This window comes from Macaca mulatta, chromosome 10 (genome assembly GCF_049350105.2).
Source record: "Macaca mulatta isolate MMU2019108-1 chromosome 10, T2T-MMU8v2.0, whole genome shotgun sequence".
NCBI classification, from domain to species: Eukaryota; Metazoa; Chordata; class Mammalia; order Primates; family Cercopithecidae; genus Macaca; species Macaca mulatta.
In genome coordinates, this window is record NC_133415.1 from 363,094 (window position 1) to 387,281 (window position 24,188).

The following is a 24,188-nucleotide window of genomic DNA, read 5'->3' on the forward strand; positions in this document are numbered from 1 at the left end:
CTTGGGAAGCTTCCATCTGTTTTTATATTTTATTATATTATATTATATTATATTATATTATATTATATTATATTATATTATTTAGAAATAGAGTCTCACTGTGTCACTCAGGCCAAAGTGTAGTGGTATGATCACGGCTCACTGCAGTCTCAACCTCCCAGGCTCGAGCCAATCCTCAGGCCTCCACCACCTGAGTAGCTGGGACTGCAGGTGTGCCACCATGTCCTGCTAACGTTTTATTTTTATTTTTTTATTTTTTGTAGAGACAGGATCTCGTTATGTGGCCAAAGCGGGTCTCAAACTCCTGGTCTCAAGCAATCCTTGTGTCAGCCTCCTAAAGTGCTGAGATTATAGACATGAGCCATGGCACGCAGCTGATTTATTAGTTTATTTTCTCAGAACTCTATGCAACCTGATTCTTAATACACAAGGAAAGAGAAGCCAGTCAAAAGTGGAAGTAGTTGCACACAATGAAAGTGTCATTTGGCACTTAGACAAGAGAGGCGGATTATAAAAATGAAAGATCTACATGTCGCAATTGGCTGTGGGCTTGGACTCCAGCACTTTTTATTTTTATTTTTTTAGGAGATAGTGTCTCACTCTCTTACTCAAGCTGGAGTGCAGTGATATAATCATAGCTCACTGTTATCTCAAACTCCTGAGTTCAAGTGATCCTCCTGCCTCGACCTCCCAAGTACCTGGGACTACAGATGTGCCATCGCTCCAGGTAATTTTTTTTTTTTGAATTTTTGTAGAGACGAGGTCTCCCTGTGTTGCCCAGGCTAGTCTCAAACATGTGACCTCAAGCAATCGTTCCCCCTTGGCCTCTAAAGCGCTGGGGTTATAGGTGTGAGTCACTGTACCCGGCCAAGAAACCAACCCCACCTGTTTTCTATATAAAGTTTAGCATCTAGATACGAGGCAAAATAAGTTTTCAAGATCAAGGAGTCTGAAGGGAAGCTGCTGGGAGGGGAATGGGCTCAAGGCAGCGTTTTCTGGTCTACAGTTTTGCTTATTCTTGGACTTTCCAAAGTCCTGAAAGAAGCAGAAGGAAAGTGAGAAGAGAGGAAGAGGCAGGAGGAAAGGAGGAGGGCTGCACCTCTGCGGTTGCAGATTAGCCCAAGCCGGCTCAGTGGCTGGGAAGGAAGGGAGGAAACCCCCAAGGCCGAAAGTGGAGTCAGAGTCCTTGGTCCAGCAGAGACTGGACAGGAGGAGGGTGCCGGGAGCCAAAGACCTTCCTGCTAGCACTGCAACCTCTTAAACTGCTTAGGCTTTTATCTAAATTTGATATGTCCGCATTTTGTAGACCTCCAAACCAAGTCACTCAGGGTAACCCAGACAGGAAGGGGAGGATGATAGGAGAAGGTGCCCCACCTGAGGATGCCCTTCTGGCTTTTATGCATTCCTGGGAATGACTCTTTCTCCAACTCGGGGGATACCCCTATGGGAGAATACAGTGGCGTGGACCAGCAGTGGAGAATTCCAAGTCCAAAAAACGATTGGCATTTTCAAGGAAAGTAAGAAATCATCCTGCATATATGAAATATTGGGAAAAAGGTTGTTACTAATAATTCTCAAGCGACCACTCTGGTGAGACTAGGTTTCTCTGGGGATGTGTGGAGCAGGGTGTATGTACCGAGTGAGCACATCCCACCCTTCAGACTCCTTCAGCTCCTGTCTACTGTAGCAGTCAGAGGGCAACTCCTGTCCTCATCTCCTCTGAGCGACCCACTCACTCATTCACTCACTCATTCATTCACTCGTTAACTCATTCACTCACTCACTCATTCACTCACTCACTCATTCACTCATTCACTCCTTCACTCGCTCACTCACTCATTCACTCACCCTTTTACTCACTTGTTCATTCATTTACTCATTCACTCACTCATTCACTGACCCATTCACTCACTCACTCACTCATTCACTCACCCATTCATTCACTCATTCATTCCCTCATTCACTCACTCAGTCATTCCCTAACTCACCCTTTCACTCACTCACCCATTCACTCATTCACTCACTCATTCACTCACTCATTCACTCATTCACTCACTCATTCACTCATTCACTCACTCATTCACTCACTCATTCACTCACTTATTCACTCACTCACTCATTTCCTCATTCATTCACTCAATCATTCACTCACTCAAATCATTCACTCATTCACTCACTCATTCACCTCTTCACTCACTCATTCACTCATCCTTTACTCACACACTCACTCATTTATTGACTCATTCACTCACTCACTTGTTCATTCACTCACTCTATTCTTCACTCCCTCATTCACTTGTTCGCTCACTGACTCATTCACTCACTCTTTCCCTCACCCATTCACTCACTCACCCACTCATCTGTTCACTCACTCATTCACCCACTCACCCATTCACTAAGTCACTCATTCATTCACTCACTCACTCATTCATTCACTCACTCACTCACTCATCACTCATTTATTCCCTCGGTCACTCACTCATTCACTCACTTATTCACTTGCTTATTCACTCACTCATTCACTAAGACGCTCATTCATTCACTTACTCACTTATTCACTCACCCATTCACTCACTCACTCATTCACTCATTGACTCCCTTGGCAATTCATTCACTCACTCACGGTCACTCATTCAGTCATTTACCCACTCACTCACTCATTTCTCCTTCCCTCATCCACTCACTCACTCATTCACTGACTGACTCACTCACTCACCCATTCACTCATTTACTCACTCATTTACTCCTTCACTCACTCACTCACTCACTCCTTCATTCATTCATTCAGCAGCACCCATGACAGGTTCACTCTGTCCTGGGCTCTGCTGTTGCCCTGGGACTGCAGCAGGGAATAGTCAAAGATCTCTGAATCCACGGCATTCAGAGTTCAGCCAGGGGACCTTTCGAGAAGCCCAGCAGATAGGTGAAATGTCCCATGTGTGACACTGACGAGGATGTTTTAAGAGCAGCAGGGAGGGAACAGGAGTGTGCATGGAGCCCAAAATTTCTAAGAGGGTGATCTGGGGAGGCCTCACCGTGCAGGAGACCTTGCAGGACAGACCTGTGGAAAGTGGGCAGAGTCGGTAGGGAGAGGAGGGCCTGGGTTGAGGAAAGAGCAGGCTAGGCCTGAGGTTGTCGGGTGCCTGCATGGGCCTCTGGGCAGCACCAGGATCTGAAGGGACCAGAGGACAGGCCAGTGTGGCTTGTGTGGGGTCTGTGACTCCGAGTCAGCAGAGAAGATGCCTGAATTACATCCTGATAGGTGCACCCTGACTTTGAAGCTGAGGACACCCGAGACATGGAGGTGGGGTGGAGGTTGGGGCAGAGCAGGGGATGAGGAGGGAGCCTGTTCCGGTCCAGGTCAAAGGTGGTGGCCTGGCCCTAGTGGCTCCAGATGCAATGAAGAGCCAATGGGGACTTTCCTGAGGGACTTAGATGCCAGGGTGGAAGAGCACTGCAAGGCTTCAGCCTGAGCCCCTGGGAGGATGGAGTCACCAGGAGCTGAGGTAAGGAAGACTGAGCGATGGGGGGTTGTGTGGGGGGTGCAGAGGCCTGAGCTCAGTTTGGCCCCTGCAGATTTGAGATGCCCACTCCATGCACAGGCCGAGACAGCAGAGAAGGGGAAGAGGCTGCAGCTCAGGTAGCCCTGGGATGTGCAGCCCCACATGCTGGGGCACTGGGTCATGGTGTCCTCATGGCTGGGAGCTGCTTCCCTCCTGGGATGCCAGAACTCCTTTAGGGCACATCAGCAACTCCTGCGCTCACCACTGAGGGGAAGTGGGAAGGGCAGCTGTCCCTATGCATGTTCTCCTTCACCTTGTCCTAGGCAGGTCCCAGGCAGCACCACCCTCCCAAGTGGCTCCCCTTGGCCGCTGTCTCTAGTGTTCACAGCCAGACCCTAGAAGAGGGCTGGACTCAGCGGCTCACTTCTGATGAATAGAACCAGGCAAAAGAGATGGCGGTCTCTCCTGAGATTGGATTGGGAGGAGCTGAGGTTCTGTCCACTGGAACTCTCCCCCTGGCTCTTGGTAGGTGCTAGTTCTGGCAAAGCCAGTCACCCGCCCAGGGCAGAGGGCAACCTGAAGCTGATGCCACAGAGAGACTGGGGCCTTCAGTCCAACAGCCTGCAAGCAACAAAATCCTGCCAGCAACACAGAAGTGAGCATGGAAGCAGCTCCTCCCCTGATGAGCCTGAGCCTTCAGAAGACACAGCAGCCCTAGGCAGACACCTGCTGCAGCCCTGGAGAGCCCCTGGGGCAGAGGGCCCAGTGAAGCCTGCCTGAACTCCTGGCCCAAGGAGTAATCATTCCTGGGGTATAAGTGTGTGCTGGTGTGGGCCTTTGGAGTAATCTGTCAAGGGACAATAAAGAACAAGCACACACCTCAGGTCCTACTGGGTGGAAGCTGTACGGTCAGCACGGCATGTAATATCTTCCTCTTGAATTAGAAGATTCATTGCTAAGGCCAAAGTTAAAAAAAATAAAAATAAAAACCTCTAGTTGTAGCAACATTGAAATACATGACTTTCAAAAAAAAAAAAAAAGCCATAGCTATTCTTTTCCATCTTTGCTACAGGTATATATTAATATATGTTAATTCCCTGACTGACTGAGCAAGGGGCCAAACTCATAAGAACAGATGTGTGAGGACCGTCAGTGACCACCCTGACCCCAGCCCTTATACACAGACAAACTTTTGAACATAATCCGTAACCTTGGGGGTCTTGACACTCTAAATTTTATTGTTTTTCATTAGCTATTTCTATTCCCTAAACAATACCTGTTCATCGCAGAGAAAAATGGCATTGCCTATACTAAGCAAAAGAAAGGAAATAAAATGCTCAGAAACATTTACAGATGTATGCAGACTCACACACACACACACACACACACGCACGCACTCACACACAAGCTCGCACTGCGTCTAGGCCTGCCTTTTCACTTATTTGTATGTCCTGAACATATTTCCATGTCAGTAGACACATATCTTTGTAGCGGTAACAGCAACTAAATATTATTGCAGCGCATATTTTTACCATCATTTATTTAACTCATCATGTTTGAACTCTTAGGTTGTATCTATCATTTTCTGTATTACAGACAATTTGATGACAAATGACCAATCCCCTAATGTTCAATATAAAAATATCAATTGTATAAGGAGATAACGGGTATTTGGCTAAAATAAAATTCAGTGTGGCCCACCTTCTCCACATGTAACATGCTCTAAAAAGGCATGAATAATTAAATTAGCCCTTCTATTCTCCAGCACAGATCCTGAGCCCAGCTGTGGGTGCAGGTGCTTAGAGCCTCGGTCTGCTCTTCTGCCCGCCAGAAGGCAAAGGCCACTCAACTGCCACCTTAAGACAGCCAGGATTCGCCTCTCCCTTTTAATTAATAGAATAATGCTCAGGTTCACTGCATGAGAGCAGCGCTCTCTGACTTTGCATTCATCAGGATAACCTAGGTGGTTTGTTTAAAACTACACATTTCCTGGCTGAGCTCCCAGAAACTGGACTTCAGTGGTTTAATGGGGGTGTGCATAGGACAGGTGATTCTGAGGACCACGAGGGGTTAGGAATTTCGCCGTTAATTCTGGCCAAGGGAGAGATTAGACCATCCAGCATTGTCTGCAGCATATATTTTTTTTCCTCTTTTGCAATGAATATTTGATGCTCAGCGGGATGAGCCCCAGGATGAGGCACACATCCAAGAAAAATCCATGCCTCTCCATCTTTTCCCCAGGATTGCCCTTTGGTGAGACTCTCCTTTGCGATTGCTTCACTTTCCCGGGTTCATAGAACAAACCTCTTCTTAGTCTCTTTTGTTGTTTCCTATCTGTTCAACAAACACCCACTGCGCAGGACCATCCTCCGGAAAGCCCTCGAGTGGGGCCGTTTGGGAGCCCTTCTTCGTGGGGTGAGCACTGAAGGAACCGGGATCCCATAAGCCCGTGCTTTTGTAGGGGCTGCTCCCTCTCCCATCGCAGGTAACTGGCACCAGGTTGCTAAGCTGTGGATGGGCAACTGGCACAGCGCTTTGGATGTGTGTATTTCAGCACGTGGAGTTGGCCGGTGAAGTCAGCCGAGGTCGGCACAGCGTACAGCAGCGCGCCTGTCCATAGGGAGGAAGGGTCGTCCCGCCTCCCCGCCAGGTCAGTCCCGTTGCGCCTCCTCCTGTCCCACTCTGACTTTCGCACGCCCAGGAGTCTCTGAGGGTAGCGCCCCGATACTCTCCCCCACCCCAAGGATTCTTCTCCCCACGGGACGGGCTGGGGGCCCGGGAGCGCCACAGACCCCGTGGACCCGGGAAATCGCAGCTTCGTCATAGCTAAGCTCGCCGCGCTCAGCTTTTCCCACCACCTGGAGGATCCACTCTCCGTGCGTCCTTCCCGACCTCAGGCTGCAGAGAAAACGTGGGGGCGGGGATCGAGGAAGCCGCGCGCAGAGGCTCCTAGCGCAGCCCCAGGAGGAATCCTGCCGCCACCAAGAAGCTGTGCGCGCGGCCGGGCTCGGCGCTGACAACAGCCGGATCTACCGGGCCTGCCGCGAGCCTCCGCGTCCAGGTGGGGTCTCCGCGCCCCAATTCCACCCCGCCCCGCCATCGGCGCTCCCCGCAAGTGCGGGGTTTCCACCGACCCCGGCGTTCGCGCCCACTCACGGTCTCCCTTGCCCCCCCGCCCCCGGGAGATGCTCCCGGCGTTCTATTCCGCCCTGCCTTGGCCCGCCCAGCGAACGATGTGACCCCGCCCCCTTGCAGTCTCCCCTCCCCCGGTCGCTGCCCCTGACCCCACCTGTGGCGCTCCGGGCATCTCTAAAGGCCCCAACCAGAGTCCTCCAACCCACCCGCGAGGCTAGCGCACCGGCAACGCGGCCCCACCCCCAGGGACTCCGCCCACTTGTGGTGCTACCCCCGCCTCCGCGACCTCACCCACCGCTAGCGCGGCAGCCACCTACGACGACCCCCGCGTAGGTCCTCCTGCCCACACCCGCCCCCGGCCAGCCCCTGCCCCTTTCTCTGCCCCTTTCCCTGCCCCTGCCCCTGCCCCTAGCCGCGCCCCCACCCCCGCAGCCCCTCCTGTGCGCTTTGGCCCCGCCCGTCAAGGCCCTTTGACGCTAGGGCCGGGCGGGGGCGCGGGCGGGGCAGCGTTTCCGAGTCGGGCGCGCGCCGGCAGGGTCTCCATTGCCTGCTGCGCACCCGGACTAGCGGCTGCCCTCGGCCTCCTCGCCTTGGACGCGGACGACTCCCGGGCCCCCAAGGGCTCCTTGCGGAAGTTCCTGGAGCACCTCTCCGGGCCGGCAAGGCCATCGGCGTGCTGACCAGCGGGGGACATGCTCAAGGTGCGCGCCCCCCTCCGGGCGGCGAGGGAGGGACGGACGGAGAAGGGGAGAAGAGGGAGAAGGGGAGAACAGGGGAAGGGGATGGGGGAAGGGGATGGCAGAAGAGGGGGAAGCGATGGGAGGACCCGGGGAAAGGTGGGGAAGCGATGGGAAGAACTGGGGAGAAGAGCGGGGAAGCGATGGGAAGAACTGGGGAGAAGCCCGTGCCCGGGAGCGGCAGGGGTACCTGCGGGGCGGCGGGAGCCGGCAAGGCAGCCCCGGGGTCCTTGCCGGGTGGGGCGGAGGAGGAAGGAACATGGCGGTAGGAACCTCCATTCGGAAAATAGTGAGCTTTCCACCCTCTCCGGTTTATGTTTTAAATTGAGACTGGTAGAGGGGGTCGCCTGGAACACCTTCCGGGGTCGTTCTGCCTCTGAGCTGTAGGATGGCGCCGGGCTTCCCCTCCGAATCCTGGGTACAGCGCGATCACTTCTTAAGTTGCCCCCGCCCCCCAACTCCGCCCCACGCCACCCCCCAGCATGTCGAGGAAGAAACGGCCGGATCCCGGCGGGCCTCCTGTCGCCTCGGGCCCCCCGCGGCGTGGGCGGGGTCCCGGCTGCTGCAATGCGGGAAACGGCAGGGGTGCTCTGGGTTCCCGCCTAGCGTCTCCGAGGCAGTCCGGCAGCCCCTCGCGTTTCCGCTGGAAGATTTTAAAAAGGGTTTCCTGCGCTCGCATGTGCTGTCGCCTTCCGGCTCGTGACAAAACCGAAAACTAAAATGGGTCCCAGGCCCTCCCCGCCAGCCTCCGCAGATGGGAAGGACCAGGAAGCGGGGACTCCAGGACGTCAGCGGCGCCGCAGCGCGGGCTCTGGGCTTCCCCTGTCCTGTAATGTGGAAAGGGCTCTCCAGGAGGGGCCGAGCCTGGGCCCACGACGCAGGCGCTCCGGGAGGACATTTAACATTGAAGAGCGAGAGGTGGTGGAGACTGAGCTCCCCAGCCCCCGGGTGCACGTAGGGGCACCGGTGCCCGGGTTCAGGAGGGTGAGGCCTTCTTGGCCAGGTAGCCTTGTTAAATCTATCTGAAAATCACAGATAACTAAGTATCAAGTCGTCACAGATCATTTTAGTATCCTGAATGAGATGGCTACGGAAAACATGAAAACATCGTTACTGGTTACGTGCATGATGCATCCAAAACATTGTTACCTGCACAGTGGCAGCACTGATATTTGTGGGCTTTTGAACGTGTGGACTGGAGTGTTAAGAGCCCTTCAGAGTTATGACAGTAGTTTGATTTGAATGTTCTTTTCTTGGGGAATAAATGCTGTACATTGAATTTACCCAGGAAACTAGGAAGGTGAACCCACACGAAGGACACAGGCCTGTGGGCTGCTCCAGGCGCCCTTAGGGCGTTGCAGGGCCTGAGCCATGCGCTTCCTGCTCAGCCTCCTGAGAGCCGTGACGGCGTCTCTGTTCTGCCTCACACTGGACCCGCTAGTTTCATATTCTTGTTATGGTTCCGAGGCTACAAGCGGTTGGATTCTGTGAGACACTCTCTGTCTTCCTCCTCCGGCTGCTTTCAAATGGGTCGTCTTTTTTTAGAACTGATTTTTTAAGCAGTGATTGATGGGGTGAGTTGTAGTGCTGTCCTGAACTGCAGAGGGAGCGCATTGAGGAACCTGGGTTTTGATGCTGTGCACATCAGCTGAGTCACCAGCCCAGGGCCCTGTCAGTCCCATTATTAAGCTCATTTCTTGCTCTTGTCATCGTTACTCAGACGCCTTAAAAAAAAAGCAAACTCCTGCTTGCCGTCACTGGCTGAGTTTGGCAAATGGGTGTTTACCCTGGAAAGAGGGGCATTTTGTCCTCTGGAACGTCTAAGGCGCCCTTTGGTGAGGTGGTCTGTTTCTGACCACTCTATCCCGTGGGCGTCCTTCCTACTTCCACCTTCCCTTTCCGAACGCCTCCGCCTCCAGGGCTTTAACTTTCCTTCTGTGTGTGTGCCACGCAGAGGTTATGACTGTTGTGCCAGTGCCCTGTTTTTTCTTTCTTTCTTTCTTTCTTTCTTTCTTTCTTTCTTTCTTTCTTTCTTTCTTTCTTTCTTTTTTTCTTTCTTTCTTTCTTTCTTTTTTTTTGCTGAGGGCCCAAAACTTGCTGCATCTCAAAAGAAGCAATTGCATCCATTTGTTCGCGATGAGCATAAACTGCTCTTTAAGGGAGACTAATTGGTAAACCCAGCTGCTGTGGGTAGAAAGACAGAGGTGGCCGCGGAAGCAGGGCTCTGCCTCTTGGAAGCCTGCACAACCTTCCTGCTTTCTTTCTTCAATATCCGCGGGGGGGGGGGGGTTAATTTTAATAAGCCCTGGAAACCAACAAAGCAGGAAAGTGCTAAGACATTGAGGTGTGAGATTTAAAATGACAACCAGCAGCCTCTCATTCTTCCTTCACTGAGGAAGGAAGGAACCAGTTGCCTCTTCGTTTTGGGGCTGCAGGGTATGTTTGGCAGGGACACTGGCCCTTTGTGCTGTCTGACTCATGAATTGAGATAGTTCTTTACTAAGTGTTTTGTGCAGTAGGTATGAAAATGGGGAAAGAGGGAGCACTGTCCGGGGTGGAGAGGCGTGGAGAGACGCTGTGATACATAGCGAGTCCTTTTCTTCTGGGCTCCTGGTTTTCAATCTTTTTCTTCTTTTTTTCCTAACAGCTTGAAAGATGATTTTTGTGTCTTAATTAAAAGATTGAAGACTGTGGGTCAGACCCAAACTAATTCCATTGGCATCAAAGAAAAGGATTCTTTACTTATTTATCTATAGGCATAATTAATTTTTTTATTTTTTGCTGAATTATCTGGTTAGTCAAATCATACATTAGAGAAGTAATATTAAAAATTAAAAAATAAAAAATGTATCTGTAAACATATCCCCCTTCCATTCCAGTCTTTGTCTCTGTGTAATTTTAGAACCTTGGGCCATGATGTACATAGAGTTTACATTCTTTTAATATCTTGCTACTTCATTGTTTTCATGTTTAATCTTTGGGTTGATGTATCACAGGTTACTTGACCGTTTCTTACAGGTGTTTGTTTTAGTTTTTTTTTCCCCTTAACGCTAATGTAAATTTGAGTGTTTGGATGGTAGTTTTAGCAGAATTTAAGGTAGAGTCTCAGTTAGGGTGATGGATCGATTTATAGTCCCTAGTTTGAGGAGGGAGGTGGCAATATGCCCTTTCTTCTAAAATTGATATGTTAAATCACAATGGACATTTACATGATTTTGAGCACTTGGGACTCCCCTGGGGTTCACTGGTATTGCAAGGTCAGGGCTGGGGATCTTCTGCTGGAGGGGCCCCCAGCGTGCCCAGCGCAGGGTCCTGAGTGTGTTGCTGCAGGACAAGCTCTGGGCTTTGCCCTGCAGCGGCTGTCGCTCTGGGAAGAGCTGGCTGCTCCAGGAATGAGGCCTATGCTCTGAAGCTCACAGTCAGCAGACCAGCAAAGGTCAGCACAGATGACCTTATATGAATCATTCATTTAACAAGCATTCATGGAATACACATTCCATGCAGTTGGAACTTAGAGTGGAAGGCCATCAGTTCACTGTTGTCTCAGCAGAACTTTGTCCCTGGGTCCCTGTTGAACTTAGAGTGGAAGGCCATCAACTCACTGTTGTCTGAGCAGAGCTTGGTCCCTGGGTCCCTGTTGAACTTAGAGTGGAAGGCCATCAGCTCACTGTTGTCTGAGCAGAGCTTGGTCTCTGGCTCCCTGTTGTAGCCTCCACTCCTAGGAGGTGCACGGTGAGTGTTGGGGGACCCTCCACAGGCACAATTGCTGAACAAGGACCCCTCCCAAGGGTGTCAGCCCTAGGCCCTGAGCTCTGAAGAGGAGGAAGGCATTCCTGGGGCCATCTCCCCTTCTGGATACTGAGCTCTGCACAGAGAGAAACTCTTCCACATTCACTGCAGTGAAGTTCATACTTTAGAGACTGGGGCCTGCATTCCCCAGAATTTCCATGGCCACAGGTGGTGGCCGCACCATGCGACTGGTGTCTATGTTCCCTGGAATTTCCGTGGCCATAGATGGTGGCTGTACCATGTGACTGGGGTCTGCATTCCCTGGAATTTCCGTGACTGCAGGTGGTGGCTGCACCATGCGACTGGAGTCTGTGTTCCCCAGGATTTCTGTGACCACAGGTGGTAGCTGCACCATGCGACTGGAGTCTGTGTTCCCCAGGATTTCTGTGACCACAGGTGGTAGCTGTACCATGTGACTGAGGGTCTGCGTTCCCCTGAATTTCCGTGGCCATAGGTGGTGGCTGTACCATGGGAATGAGGGTCTCTGTTCTCTGGAATTTCCATGGCCATAGGTAGTGGCTGTACCATGCGACTGGGGTCTGCGTTCTCCAGAATTTCTGTGGCTGCAGGCTGTGGCTGCACCATGCGACTGGGGTATGCATTCCTCGGAATTTCCGTGGCCATATATGGTGGCTGTACCCTGTGACTGAGGGTCTGCATTCCTTGGAATTTCCATGGCCTTAGATAGTGGCTGTACCATGTGTCTGAGGGTCTGCGTTCTCTGGAATTTCTGTGGCTGCAGATAGTGGCTGTACCATGTGACTGAGGGTCTGCATTCCTGGAATTTCTGTGGTCGCACATGGTGGCTGTACCATACAACTGGGGTCTACATTCCCTGGAATTTCCTTGGCCACAGGCGGTGGCTGCACCATGCATCAGGTCCTCTGTCTCAGGAGTTGGTGCCATTGTCTCTGTTACTCCCTCACCTGACACACAGAGGCAGTTCCTGACTTTATCACTCCCAGGAAACACACAGGCATCTGTTTTGGATCCTTGTTTTATTTCCCCATCACCTTTCTCATCAAAGGGAAATTCACATCCCTCTAAAGCTGAAAATGGTGTGGGGCCCCCTGGTGGTCTTTCCAAGGCATTATCAGCAGGTAAATTAGATCATGTGGGCCAGTGTACCTGAAATGAAAACAGAAAGGTAAGTCATGTCACTAAGCTTTGGTGGGAGATTCAGGGTCTTTGTTAGTGGCAGAATCATCCAAAGTAAGTTGTTTGTTCACTGCAGATCTAGATGGTTGGCTGTGTCAGGATTAAACTTAGCCAGTGTCGACAGAGTGTCGCTTAATCCTCACAGAAGCGTGTCAAGTACATTGAAGAATAGCTGCCAAGTCTGCTATTGTCGGGAGAGAGGCAGGTACGTCTCTCGCTTAGCCCAGTGCTGCAGGAGGCCAGGCTCACGTCAGGCTGTGCGTGTGAGTGGGTTGGATTTTTAGCACTCTGGGACGGTAAAGCACAAACATCTATTTTTAACTTGTGGGTGACCTTCTTCTGTGCTGCTTGAGTCTCTGTGGGCCTTTCTCTGTTTCCTTCCTGAGGAGTCTGTGCCAGGGTCCCAAGCGTTCTCTGGGCTGCACCTCCGCGCCTGCCCAGTGAGGAGCCTCCTCCTGGTGGCTGTGGGACTGGGCTGGGCCCACACTGTCAGCATCGTCTGGGGTAAGCAAGCCCGTCCTTCCACACCTCAGTGTCCCCAGCTGTTGAACAGGGCTAATCAACTGACCGTCAGGATTAATGGGGATCAGATGCGCTCATCTCATAGCCCTGCTTGGTAAATAGCCACTTCCACTCTGTCCTCCAATGTGCTACTCTAGACTTTTTCTTTACCTCCATTTAGCCAGGTGATTCGAGGTGACAGTGACTATCAAGAGGGATGTACAGAGGAAACCAGTGGAAGAGAGCTCGAGGAGCAGACATGGGCGCAGGGAGCACAGTGCGGGGAGCACGGCTGCAGGGAGCATAGGCATGGGGAGCACAGATAGGTGTAGGGAGCATGGGCGTGGAGAGGACGGGTGCGGGGAGCACTGGCGTGTGAAGCATGGGTGCGGGGAGCACGGGTGCTGGGAGCACAGGGCATGGAGAGCATGTGTGTACTTGCTCTGCTCTGACAGAGGCTGCCGAGCATGTACTCTGTGCTCAGATGGGTCAGAGCCTCAGTGCCTCTTTTTAAAAAAAAAAAAAAAAATCTTTTTTTAAAGATAGGACTTCTGTCTTCCTGGTGGCCCCTTTTAGTCGATACTCTTTTAAGCCTGCTTTTCCAGAGAAAAGCTAGGAAGGATGGCCTATATAGGTTCCAGTCTGGGCATATCTGGAAGAATGGGTCTTTTTTAGGTTTGAGTCTGGCGTACCTGGGGACATCTTTGAACCTCCACTCAGAGTCCCAGAACCACGTGTAGAGGCTCCCCAAATGTCTGCTGGGACTTTCCCCTCTGCTCGCCGATGATGAAGAGCAGAACCTCACCCTGCCACGACCTCTGGGGTCCTCCTTCCTGGAGGGCAGTGCCTTGGTGACCAGCGTGTGTAGGAGTCTGAGCTGGCACCTTCGGGCTATGCTGTGCAGCGGGGGCTCATGCCATGGGGCATTCTTGTGTTCTGCACCGGGACTGGTGACGTTGGGCATCCTCGTGCAGTGTGGACCACATGAGGTGCACATGAGCCAGACAGCTCCCGGAATTCGGAGCCTGGCTCTGTCTCAGGCCACCCACCTGTCTGTGGCATTTTTGAGGGATTGTGGGGACCCTATGAGTCTGTGTCCCCACCCTCACTGGCTGGACACCTGTGCCAGGCTGGAGTTTTATGTTTCACCATCCCCTGTTCCGAGTTGTGTGAATATTTATTTTCATTACCTACTCTCATGAGCTTTCCCTTTTTAAAAAAAAAAAATCGGAGACAGACTTTGAAGTCCTCTGGCCCTACCGTTCGTGGACCTAATGGTATTGCAGAAATTATGACCTCAATTATGTATAATAACTGGGGCTACTTTAAAAGTCATGTAAAGGAACAAGGTGGAGTAGCCATTTCAAGCTGTACATCATGCTGGATTCTTAAGTGAACATTATCAGGCTTTCAACACGTTTTCTCTTTTTATTTGCTTTGGAGAATATAACGGATGCTCAGAAGCTGTTGGGATTTAGTAAGAGGAAGTTATCCTTAAGAAGCTATTTAAGCAAGGGGACAGTTGGAGTAAACGTAAATTATGAACACACACCTATTCCAAACCAGAGAAATAAAAGCATCAACTGTACTGGGGTTGAAACTTGGGTGCTAGTGTGTCTTTCCTGCCCACAGTGACTGTGGCAGTGCTGTGGGCAGGAAATTCTGGAAAGAAGACTTGGTGCCAGTGGTAATTTTTGTGACGATTCATTTGCTTTCAGCTCAAGTGACTATAGTCTTACTTGCAAATGGCTAGGTCTCCACCAATGGACCACAACACTGACATAGGACACATGAGAAATGACCCTTGGGTTTTTAACAATTATTATTTTTAATGGACACATTATAGTACATATCCATGGGATACAGTATGATATTTCAATACATGTTTTTCGTGTGTAATTAGCAACTCAGGGTAATTAGCATGTCCATCATCTCAAACATTTGTCATTACTTAATGCTGGGAATATTTAAAATCCTCTCTTCTAGCTGCTTGAAAATATACAATAAATTGTAAACTATAGTCACCCTACAAGGCTATAGCACACTAACCCTTATTTTTACTATCTAGATGTCATTTTGTATCCATTAGACAACCTCTCCCTTTCTGCCTTCCCGCCGCCCTTTCCTGTCTCTAGAAGCCACTGTTCTACCTTCCGAGGGTAGAATATCGTTTTCCTCATAGAGATCTTTAACCTTCTTGGTTAGATTTCTTCTGAGGTATTTTTATTTTTATTTTATATTTTTGTAGTTAAATGGGATTGCTTTCTTGATTTCTTTTTTCACTGGCTCATTGTTGGTCTATAGAAATGCTACTGATTTTTATATGTTGATTTTGTATTCTGTAACTTTACTGAATTTGTTTATCAGTTCAAAGAGATTTTTGCTGGAGTCTTTTTTTTTTTTAAAATATATAAGAGCACATTGTCTGAAAACAGACAATTAGAGTGCCTCCTTTCCACTTTGGGTGCCCTTGATTTCTTTCTCTTGCCTGACTGCTCTTGACTAGGACGTTCAGTGCTGTGTTGAATAGGAGTGGCACAAGTGGGCGTCCTTGTCTTGTTACAGATCTCAGAGAAAAAGCTCTTAGTGTTTCCCCATTCCCCATTATGTTAGCTGTGGGTTTGTCACATATGGCCTTTATTGTGTTGAGGTATTTTTCCTTCAGTGCCTCTTTTGTTGAGACTTTCTATCATGAAGCAGCGTTGAATTTTATCAAATGCTTTTTCTGTATCTATCGAAATGATATTATGGTTTTTGTCCTTAATTCTGTTGATGTGATGTAGCATGATTATTGATTTGTGTTTGTTCAGCAATCCTTGCATCCTGGGATAAATCCCACTTGATCATGGTGTATAATCTTTTTGATTTGCTGTTGGATTCAGTTTGTTAGTATTTTGTTGAGGATTCTTGCATCTGTGTTCATCAGGGATATTGACCTATAGTTTTCTCTTTTTATTGTGTCCTTGTCTTATTTTGGTATCAGGGTAATGCTGGTCTTGAAGAATGAACTTGGCAGGATTCCCTCCTCTTCAATACTTTTGGAATAGTTTGAGAAGAATTGAAACAAAAATGTGTAGAATTCAGCTGCGAAGTCACCTAGTTCTGAGCTTTTCTTTGTTGGGAGACTTTTTATTATTACTTAGTCATACATGTTACTCATTATTGGTCTGTTTTAGGATTTCCGTTTCTTCTTGGTTCCATCTTGGTAGGTTGTACGTGTCCGGGGATTTATCCATTTCTTCTAGGTTTTCCAATCTGTTGACATATAGTTGTTCAAAATAGTCTGTAATGATCCCTTGTATTTCTGTGGTATCAACTGTCATTCTCCTTTTCTGTTTCTAATTTTATTTCTTTCAGATTTCTTTTTGTTTGCTTAGTGTAGCTAATGGTTTGTCTATTTTATTTATCTTTTCAAAAAACCAACATTTTTTTTCTTCATTTTTATATTTGTTAGTTTCAAGTTTATTTAGTTCCTCTTTGATCTTTGTTATTTCTTTTCTTCTACCACTTTTGAATTTGATTTGTTCTTGCTCTTCTAGCTCATTGCAGTTCGTTGTTAGGTTGTTTATTTTAAATCTGTTTTTTAAATGTAGGAGTTTATTGTTATAAACTTTCCTCTTAATACTGCTTTTGCTGTATACCATAAACTTTGATATGTTGTGTTTCTGTTTTCATTTATTTCAAGAAATTTTTAAATTTCCTTCTTAATTTCTTCATTGACCCATTGGCTATTCAAGGGCATATTGTTTAATTTCTATGTATTTATACAGTTTTGAAAGTTCTCCTTGTTGTTGATTTTTTTTAAAATTAAACTTTGTGTTCTAGGGTACATGTTCACAATGTGCGGGTTTATTACATATGTATTCGCGTGCCAAGTTGGTATGCTGCACGCATTAACTCATCATTTACATTAGGTATATCTCCTAATGCTATCCCTCCCCCCTCCCTCCTCCCCCCTCCCCACAACAGGCCCCAGTGTGTGATGTTTCCTTTCCTGTGTCCAAGTGATCTCACTGTTCATTTCCCACCTATGAGTGAGAACATGCGGTGTTTAGTTTTCTGTCCTTGCGATAGTTTGCTGAGAATGATGGTTTCCAGCTCCATCCATGTCCCTACAAAGGACATGAACTCATCCTTTTTTATGGCTGCATAGTATACCATGGTGTATATGTGCCACATTTTCTTAATCCAGTCTGTCATTGATGGATATTTGGGTTAGTTCCAAGTCTTTGCTGTTGTGAATAGTGCCGCAATAAACATACGTGTGCATGTGTCTTTATAGCAGCATGATTTATAATCCTTTGGGTATATACCCAGTATTGGGATGGCTGGGTCAAATGGTATTTCTAGTACTAGATCCTTGAGGAATCACCACACTGTCTTCCACAATGGTTGAACTAGTTTACCGTCCCACCAACAGTGTAAAAGTGTTCCTATTTCTCCACATCCTCTCCAGCACCTGTTGTTTCCTGACTTTTTAATGATCACCATTCTAACTGGTATGAGATGGTATCTCATTGTGGTTTTGATTTGCATTTCTCTGATGGCGAGTGATTATTGTAGCAGGACTAGCCTCAGACAAAACATGATGGGAGGCTACATGTATCAGCTAACAGAACAAAACGTTTTACACTGCTTTCTCAAACAATGTCTGGAATTTACAGATAACACTAGTAGTTTTGGTCAGGGGTTAATATTATTATTATTATTTTAACCACCAGGGCCAGGTGGTGGTGCCAAGGTCGTCTAGCTATTTATCTTACTTCTGTTTCTTTCTAACTTTTTGTTTTCTCCCCCTTCTCCTGTCTTATAAACTAGGGAAAAGGGGAGACGGGGAAAAGCTGGGAAAGACAACAGGAGAAGTGGTGGTCTCATTCTATATTATGAGCATTTTTTCATGTCTCTATTGGCTGCATAAATGTCTTCTTTTGAGAAGTGTCTGTTCCTTGTTGTTGATTTATAGCTTTATTCTGTTAGAGTCTGAGAATATCCTAGATGTTATTTCAATTTTAGAAAAAATGTATTGAGAATTCTTTTGTAGCCTAGCATGTGGTGGATTCTACAGAATGTTCCATGTGCTGAGAAGAATGTGCATTTTGTATCTGTTGGATGAAATGTTCTGTAAATGTCTGTTAGGTCCATTTGGTCTACACTGGACTTTAAATTTGATGTTTTGTTGTTATTTTTTGTCTAGATGACCTCCAGTACTGACAGTGGGATTTTGAAGCTCCTACTATTGTTGTGTTGGTGTCTCCCTGTCTCTCTCTATACATATATATGTATATATAAATTTATTTGAGACAGAGTTTTGCTCTTGTTGCCTAGGCTGGAGGGCAGAGGTGCAATCTCAACTCATTGCAACCTCCACCTCCTGAGTTCAAGTGATTCTCCTGCCTCAGCCTTCCAAGTAGCTGGGATTACAGGCATGTGCCACCATGCTGGGCTAATTTTTTGTATTAGTAGAGACAGAGTTTCACCATATTGGCCAGGCTGGTCTTAAACTCCTGACCTCAGGTGATCCACCTGCCTCCACATCCCTCCCAAAATGCTGGGATTATGGGCGTGAGGCACCGCGCCCGACCTCTCTCTCTATTTAGATCTACTAATATTTGCTTTATATATCTGAGTGCTTTGTTGTTGGGTGCACATATACTCGTAATTGTTATATCCTTTTGCTATTTTGATCTCTCTATTATATAATTACCTTTTTGTCTCCTTTTTACAGTTTTTGACTTAAATTGTGATTGATCTGAAATAAATATGGCTACTCTTGCTTACTTTTGATTTCCATGAATGTGGAATGTGTTTTTCCATCCCTTCACATTTAGTCTATGTGTGTCTTTGCAGCTGAACTGAGTTTTTTGTAGGCAGCATATAGTCGGTTTTTCTTGTTTTAAATTCATTCAGGCCGTCTCTATCTTTTAATTGGGAATCTTGGGATTATTTTGCTATTGATATCACAGTCCAGACATTAAGATTTTCTCACTTAAGTCGCTTGTACACAAATTAATATGAAGAGGAAGTAGAGTTTTTCTTTTGTCCTTTTGAAGAGAGTGATGGATTATTATTTTGACTTCATGCAAGTGAGGGACTCACCATGCCTGTTGGGATTTTAGAATTTCTTTCCTGTTATTAGGAACAGCAATGATCTGTAATGGGTTCCTGGAATCATCCAGTGATGGTCTGAATATCTTAAAAGTTTCCTTTCATGTCTCATTTTCTGTTTCTCCCCTAGTAGCCATGCACCCGGGGCAGGACATGACCTTACATTTCCTTGGTTTCTTGATGATTTCTTAGGTTTAGTGTTTGACACAGTTAGGATTCTGGATAAAATCCGCCCTTCTGGGAAGTGTGTAAGTCAAACAAGGACTTTCTGGTGGCGTTATACAGGTTTCCCATGCCCCGTGAGTACAGGAATAGCCCCCTGGGGAAGGAGAATGGGCACATGATTGCAGGGAGCCATTCTTGGATGGTCCCATCGTTCTGCAGGAATTGTCATGCAGGAAGAAGAAGCACATGGCGACTGAGCTGGTAGTGATTCTGCTGATAGTTTTGATCGTTATGATTTGCTCCTGAAAGGTGATGTGGGATGAACTGCAATATTTAGAATGCTGACATTCCTTGAAACAAAGATATAGAAAAAGGCTTATAATTGCATGATGCCTTGTAGTTTTCAGCTGCTCTCATGTGGATCCTTTTTCGTCCTTCTGAAATGCTTTCCCAGGAGAGAGCGTTGTTCTTCGTGTATAGAAGAGGAGCCTGGGTTTCAAATGGTTTCAAATGGTTAGGAATTCAGTGCACGCATTGGAATCTTTAGGAACATTTTCTATTCAAGTATAGACCACATGGCCTCTAAAGGCTGGCTCATTCTTAACACCGCGATTGGGGATCCAGCTTCACCTCTGGGGTGGGTGGCAGGAACTCCACAGCCATCCTGGGTGCTCTGGGGTGGGGTGGCTGAGCTGTGGCAGCCCCTCCCAGCTGAGCAGCAAGGCTGGGGAAAGCTCATTCCATTCCCCTTGGTTCTAACCAGGTAGAGGCTTACACTGCACATTTCCTTAGCTGGGAACCTTTAGAACTTTACATTTAAATCTAGTCTGTGATCCAGGGGGTAGACACATGGGTATTCACTGTACAATTCCTACATTTTTTGTATATTTAAAAAATTTTTTTATGTGTCGTGGATGACAAAAGAAATGAGACCCCTTTGAGTTAGCTTTTCTGTATAGCATCTTCTAGAATCAGGAGGCTGGACAGGGTTTAGTTTCATCAGAAATCTGAATCTTTCTGGTCAAGAGACGGCACTATTAAGTTCTTGGTTGTGTGGTTTCTGGGAAAGAAATATTCTAAATGAGTTCCAGGAATCACCTCTGTGGGATTTCTACAGGAAAAATGACCACTCTTGAAGCTTCGCTGTCACTAACAAGAATAATGGTGACGGTTTCTAAGCTGTCTCCAGCCAATCTTTAGTTCTTTTATGCAGAGTGCTTTTATTCCAAGTGAAGTGCCCTTCTGTTTAATAGTGACCTCCAGTTATTACAGGGATTGCAGCTGCATTTGATGGACGTGAACCTGCTCATCTCTGGCTCCCCAGCTTCGCCTCTGGGGTGCGTGGCAGGAGCTCCACAGCCATCCTGAGTGCTCTGGGGTGGGAAGTCTCTAGGGGGAGTGGACAGTGCATGGCCGGGATGTTCCTGTCCGACGTTCCACACTGGTGTATGGGCGTCTCTGCTCTGTTTCCTCCGTCCGTGCGTCTGTGGCGTTTCCTCTGTTCGTGCATCTGTGGACTGTTTTCTCCGTGTGTGCCTCTGTGGCACGTTTTCTCCGTCCATGCGTCTGTGGCGTTTCTTCCATCCGTGCGTCAGTGGCGTTTCTTTCGTCCCTGCGTCTGTGGCACTTTTCCTCCCTCCATGCGTCTGTGGCACTTTTCTTCCCTCCATGCGTCTGTGGTGTTTCCTCCGTCCGTGCGTCTGTGGTGTTTTCTCCGTCTGTGGATCTGTGGCGTTTCCTCTGTGAGTCTGTGGCCTGTTTTCTCCATCCACGCTGAAGGCCGTCACTTCTCTCTAGTCACCACTTACTGATCGCTCCCTGTGTGCTGAGCCTGTGTCAGGCGTGTGGCGTGTGTCACCTGTGTGGCAGGGGTTTGCGTGACACACAGGGACACACGCTTGGGGAGCTGCAGTGATGGGGTCATAGCCACGCAGCTCAGCCCTCGGTCTGAGGGTCTTGGTGCCCACCCAGCTCTTCCCGAAGCAGCCTCGGGGCAGATCCCAGCTCTGCTTTCTCTCCTCGAGGTACCTCATGAGGTAAACTAAGCAAATCGAAAGTAGGAAACAGTTGTGAAATGAGGCCTGGGTTCAAGTGTGTGTGTTCATTTCTCTTTACATGTTTACTTCACGTACCCCCAATGATATACTTTCCAGCTGGTATAACAATTAATTACCAGCCATTACTGGTACAAAATTCCATGAAGGATATTTGAGGAGGGCATAGTCTCAAAAACATGCTTGATTTTCACAGTTGTGATTTGCATGATAAAGCTGTCAGGACTGTGACCTTCTTTTGTTATCTTATTTTTATTTTTAGACCCTTGGGAGGAAGTTATTTAGTGATTACTTATAATTGTGAAAATAATGTAATGATTACAGAATCTCATTAGAATAAATACTATATTTTCTGTTCCTTATGTCAATGAAATCATCTTAATCCAGGCCGATGTTGGCAGGAATTGTCATGTTTAAAATGGGTAAGATATTTATGTGATGTGACGACCTCCCGTATTGTCTCTGGAACATATCAGAACTTTCATCTCAATTCTCACTTGTTGACACCCTACCTTGTTTTGTAATTATTCTTGTTTGCATCAGAATTTTGAATCCACGTACCTGAGATGATACTTACGTATGCATGTACGCATGCATGTGTGTGCATGTGTGTATGCGTGTGTATGTGCGTGTCCACGTGTCCATGTGCACGTGTATATGCATGTATGTGTGTGCATGTGTACGTGTGTATATGAGTGTACGTGTATGTGCATATGCGTGTGTATGCATGTATGTGCATATGTGTGCATGCATGTGTGCTCATGCACACACGTGTATGTGTGTATGTGTATGCACATATGTACACGCGTGTGTACATGTATAGGTACGTGTATGCATGTGTATGCATCTGTGTGCACACAGATATACCTTTTCCTTTCATACAGGCTGTTTTGAGTATTGCTGTTAGGCAGTGACAACTTTCTGTTTCCTCAGTCAGAAAATGGGTAGCTCATCATTAATAAAGATGAGCATTCAACATCAAGAATAACTAAATACAAATGAAATTGTCATATTAAATAAATAAATTCCAAAACAAAGGCAATGTTCTGTACTATGTGTTCACATTGAACTTTCTTATAAAAATTGGTGTGAATGTTTCCCACTTATTGGAAATCACATGACTAGTTTAAGCCAAAACGTGGAATATTAATTAATTCTGTTTTCAGATCACTTTTGCATATTTATGATTGATCTGTTCTGCTGTTCTGGAAGCTCTGAAAACCACTCTGTCTTACTCTAGCTGGTGCCACGGTTGTGAGAATGCAGGGAAACAAGGTGTTTGCCAGTTTAAGTATTTTAGATCTCTGCCTCTTTTCTGCATCATAAACCAGTCTTAAAGAAAGACATACTGTGACTTGTAGTGGATTATGTCAGTTTTATTTTCTGTGGCTGAATCATCACTCTACATTGTGAATTAATGTTATTTTTCAGATCGTCTTCATAACACAGGGAGGTTCTCCAGTGTTGAGTGCAGGTTCAGTGAAAGTACTAACACTGTTACTACGGACTTAAACAGACTTGTTTTCTGAGGTGATAACCTTGGAGTCAGGCATTCAGTGTCCGCCCATCTCTTGGTTCCGAGTTCTCGGTCCCCTCCCGCTCTCCTCTCCCTGTACCCTTACTACTGTCTTACCTTCTTTTTGACTCCTAGGCCCTCGGAAGATGGTGTGTTGGGGGCAGGTGCCTGCTGTGAATCTTTGATAACTTTGGGAGAGAACTTTTTCTTTGGAGCAAGACCCCTCTCAATAAACTTTCAGTAGCCTGAGTATCATCTGTTGTGTGAACTATTTGTGGAAAATGTTCAGCATTTTTCCTTGGATTTTGACTGATCTTTCTCCACCTGCCAGTTTCTTCTCAGTTTGCCATGTCTGTACCCTCACCAACCCGTTCCAGCCTGGTTACGTGTAAAGTATTTGAAGCAGAGCTCTGCAGATGAGAGAGTGTGTGTCACCCCCCGAGTTCCCTTCCTGGCCTCTGAGTGTCGGTTGTGTTTTGTTCCGAGGGACGACTTTGAGGCTCCTGGCCCCTGTTTTGGAGTACCCCACACTAAAGTGGGTGTAAAATGAAAAATGGGTTTATGCTCTATTATTATAATTCATAGAGTAGATGATAAAAATGCTTGAATCTGAACAGCAACTGAAAATGAGGACATGGTACCAGTTTGGATGTTGGACGACTTTCTTGAAAAAAGTTTTCATCAAATTTAGAAACTGTGCGTGTGCTGTTTTCTATTTCATACTTAGAATCTGTATAGTGTGTGTTGTATGAATGTGTTGTATGAGTGTGTTGTGTTGTATGTGAGTTGCATGGGTTGTATGTGGGTTGTATGTGCATATTGTGTTGAGTTGCACTTATTGTACGTTTGAGTGTTGTGTGTTGTATGAGTGTGTTGTGCGTGTATTTGTGAGTTGCATGCTTTGTATGTTGTATGAGTGTTGTGTGTTGTATGTGTGTATGTGTATGTCGTATATGAGTTGCATGTATTGTGTGTGATGTATGAGTGTTGTGTGTTGTATGAGTGTGTTGTACATGTGTTTATGGGTTGCATGTGTTGTGTGTTGTATGAGTGTTGTGTGTTGTGAGTGAATTGTACATGTATTTGTGTTGAGTTGCGTGTGTTGTGTGTATGTTGTATGTGTTATATGTTGTATGAGTGTGTTGTACGTGCATGCTGTGTTATGCGTGAGTTGCATGTGTTGTATGAGTGTATTGTATGTGTATGTTGTGTTGTGAGTTGCATGTATTGTGTGTACGTTGTATGAGTGTTGTGTTGTATGAGTGTGTTGTACGTGAATGTTGTGTTGAGTTGCGTGTGTTGTGTGTGTTGTACGTGCATGTTGTGTTGAACGTGAGTTGCATGTGTTGTACGTGAGCTGTATGAGTGTGTTGTGTGTGTATGTTGTGAGTTGCATGTATTGTATGTATGTTGTATGAGTGTTGTGTGTGCATGTTGTGTTGTGAGTTACGTGTGTTGTGTGTTGTATGAGTGTTGTGTGTTGTATGAGTGTGTTGCATGTGCATGTTGTATGTGAGTTGTGTGT

General features: G+C 47.1%; 1 protein-coding gene across 1 annotated transcript in view; it reads left to right on the forward strand.

The window, feature by feature from the left end:
• Positions 1-1,630: 1,630 nt before the first annotated feature.
• The window catches only part of LOC144331584 (uncharacterized), a 167,244-nt gene continuing 144,686 nt past the window's right edge, over positions 1,631-24,188 (forward strand). The window contains exons 1-2 of the mRNA XM_077949134.1: positions 1,631-1,639; positions 6,330-7,339. Of these exons, the coding sequence (XP_077805260.1) occupies positions 1,631-1,639; positions 6,330-6,971 (651 nt within the window). The 3' untranslated portion in view covers positions 6,972-7,339. The remainder of the gene's footprint in view (positions 1,640-6,329; positions 7,340-24,188) is intronic.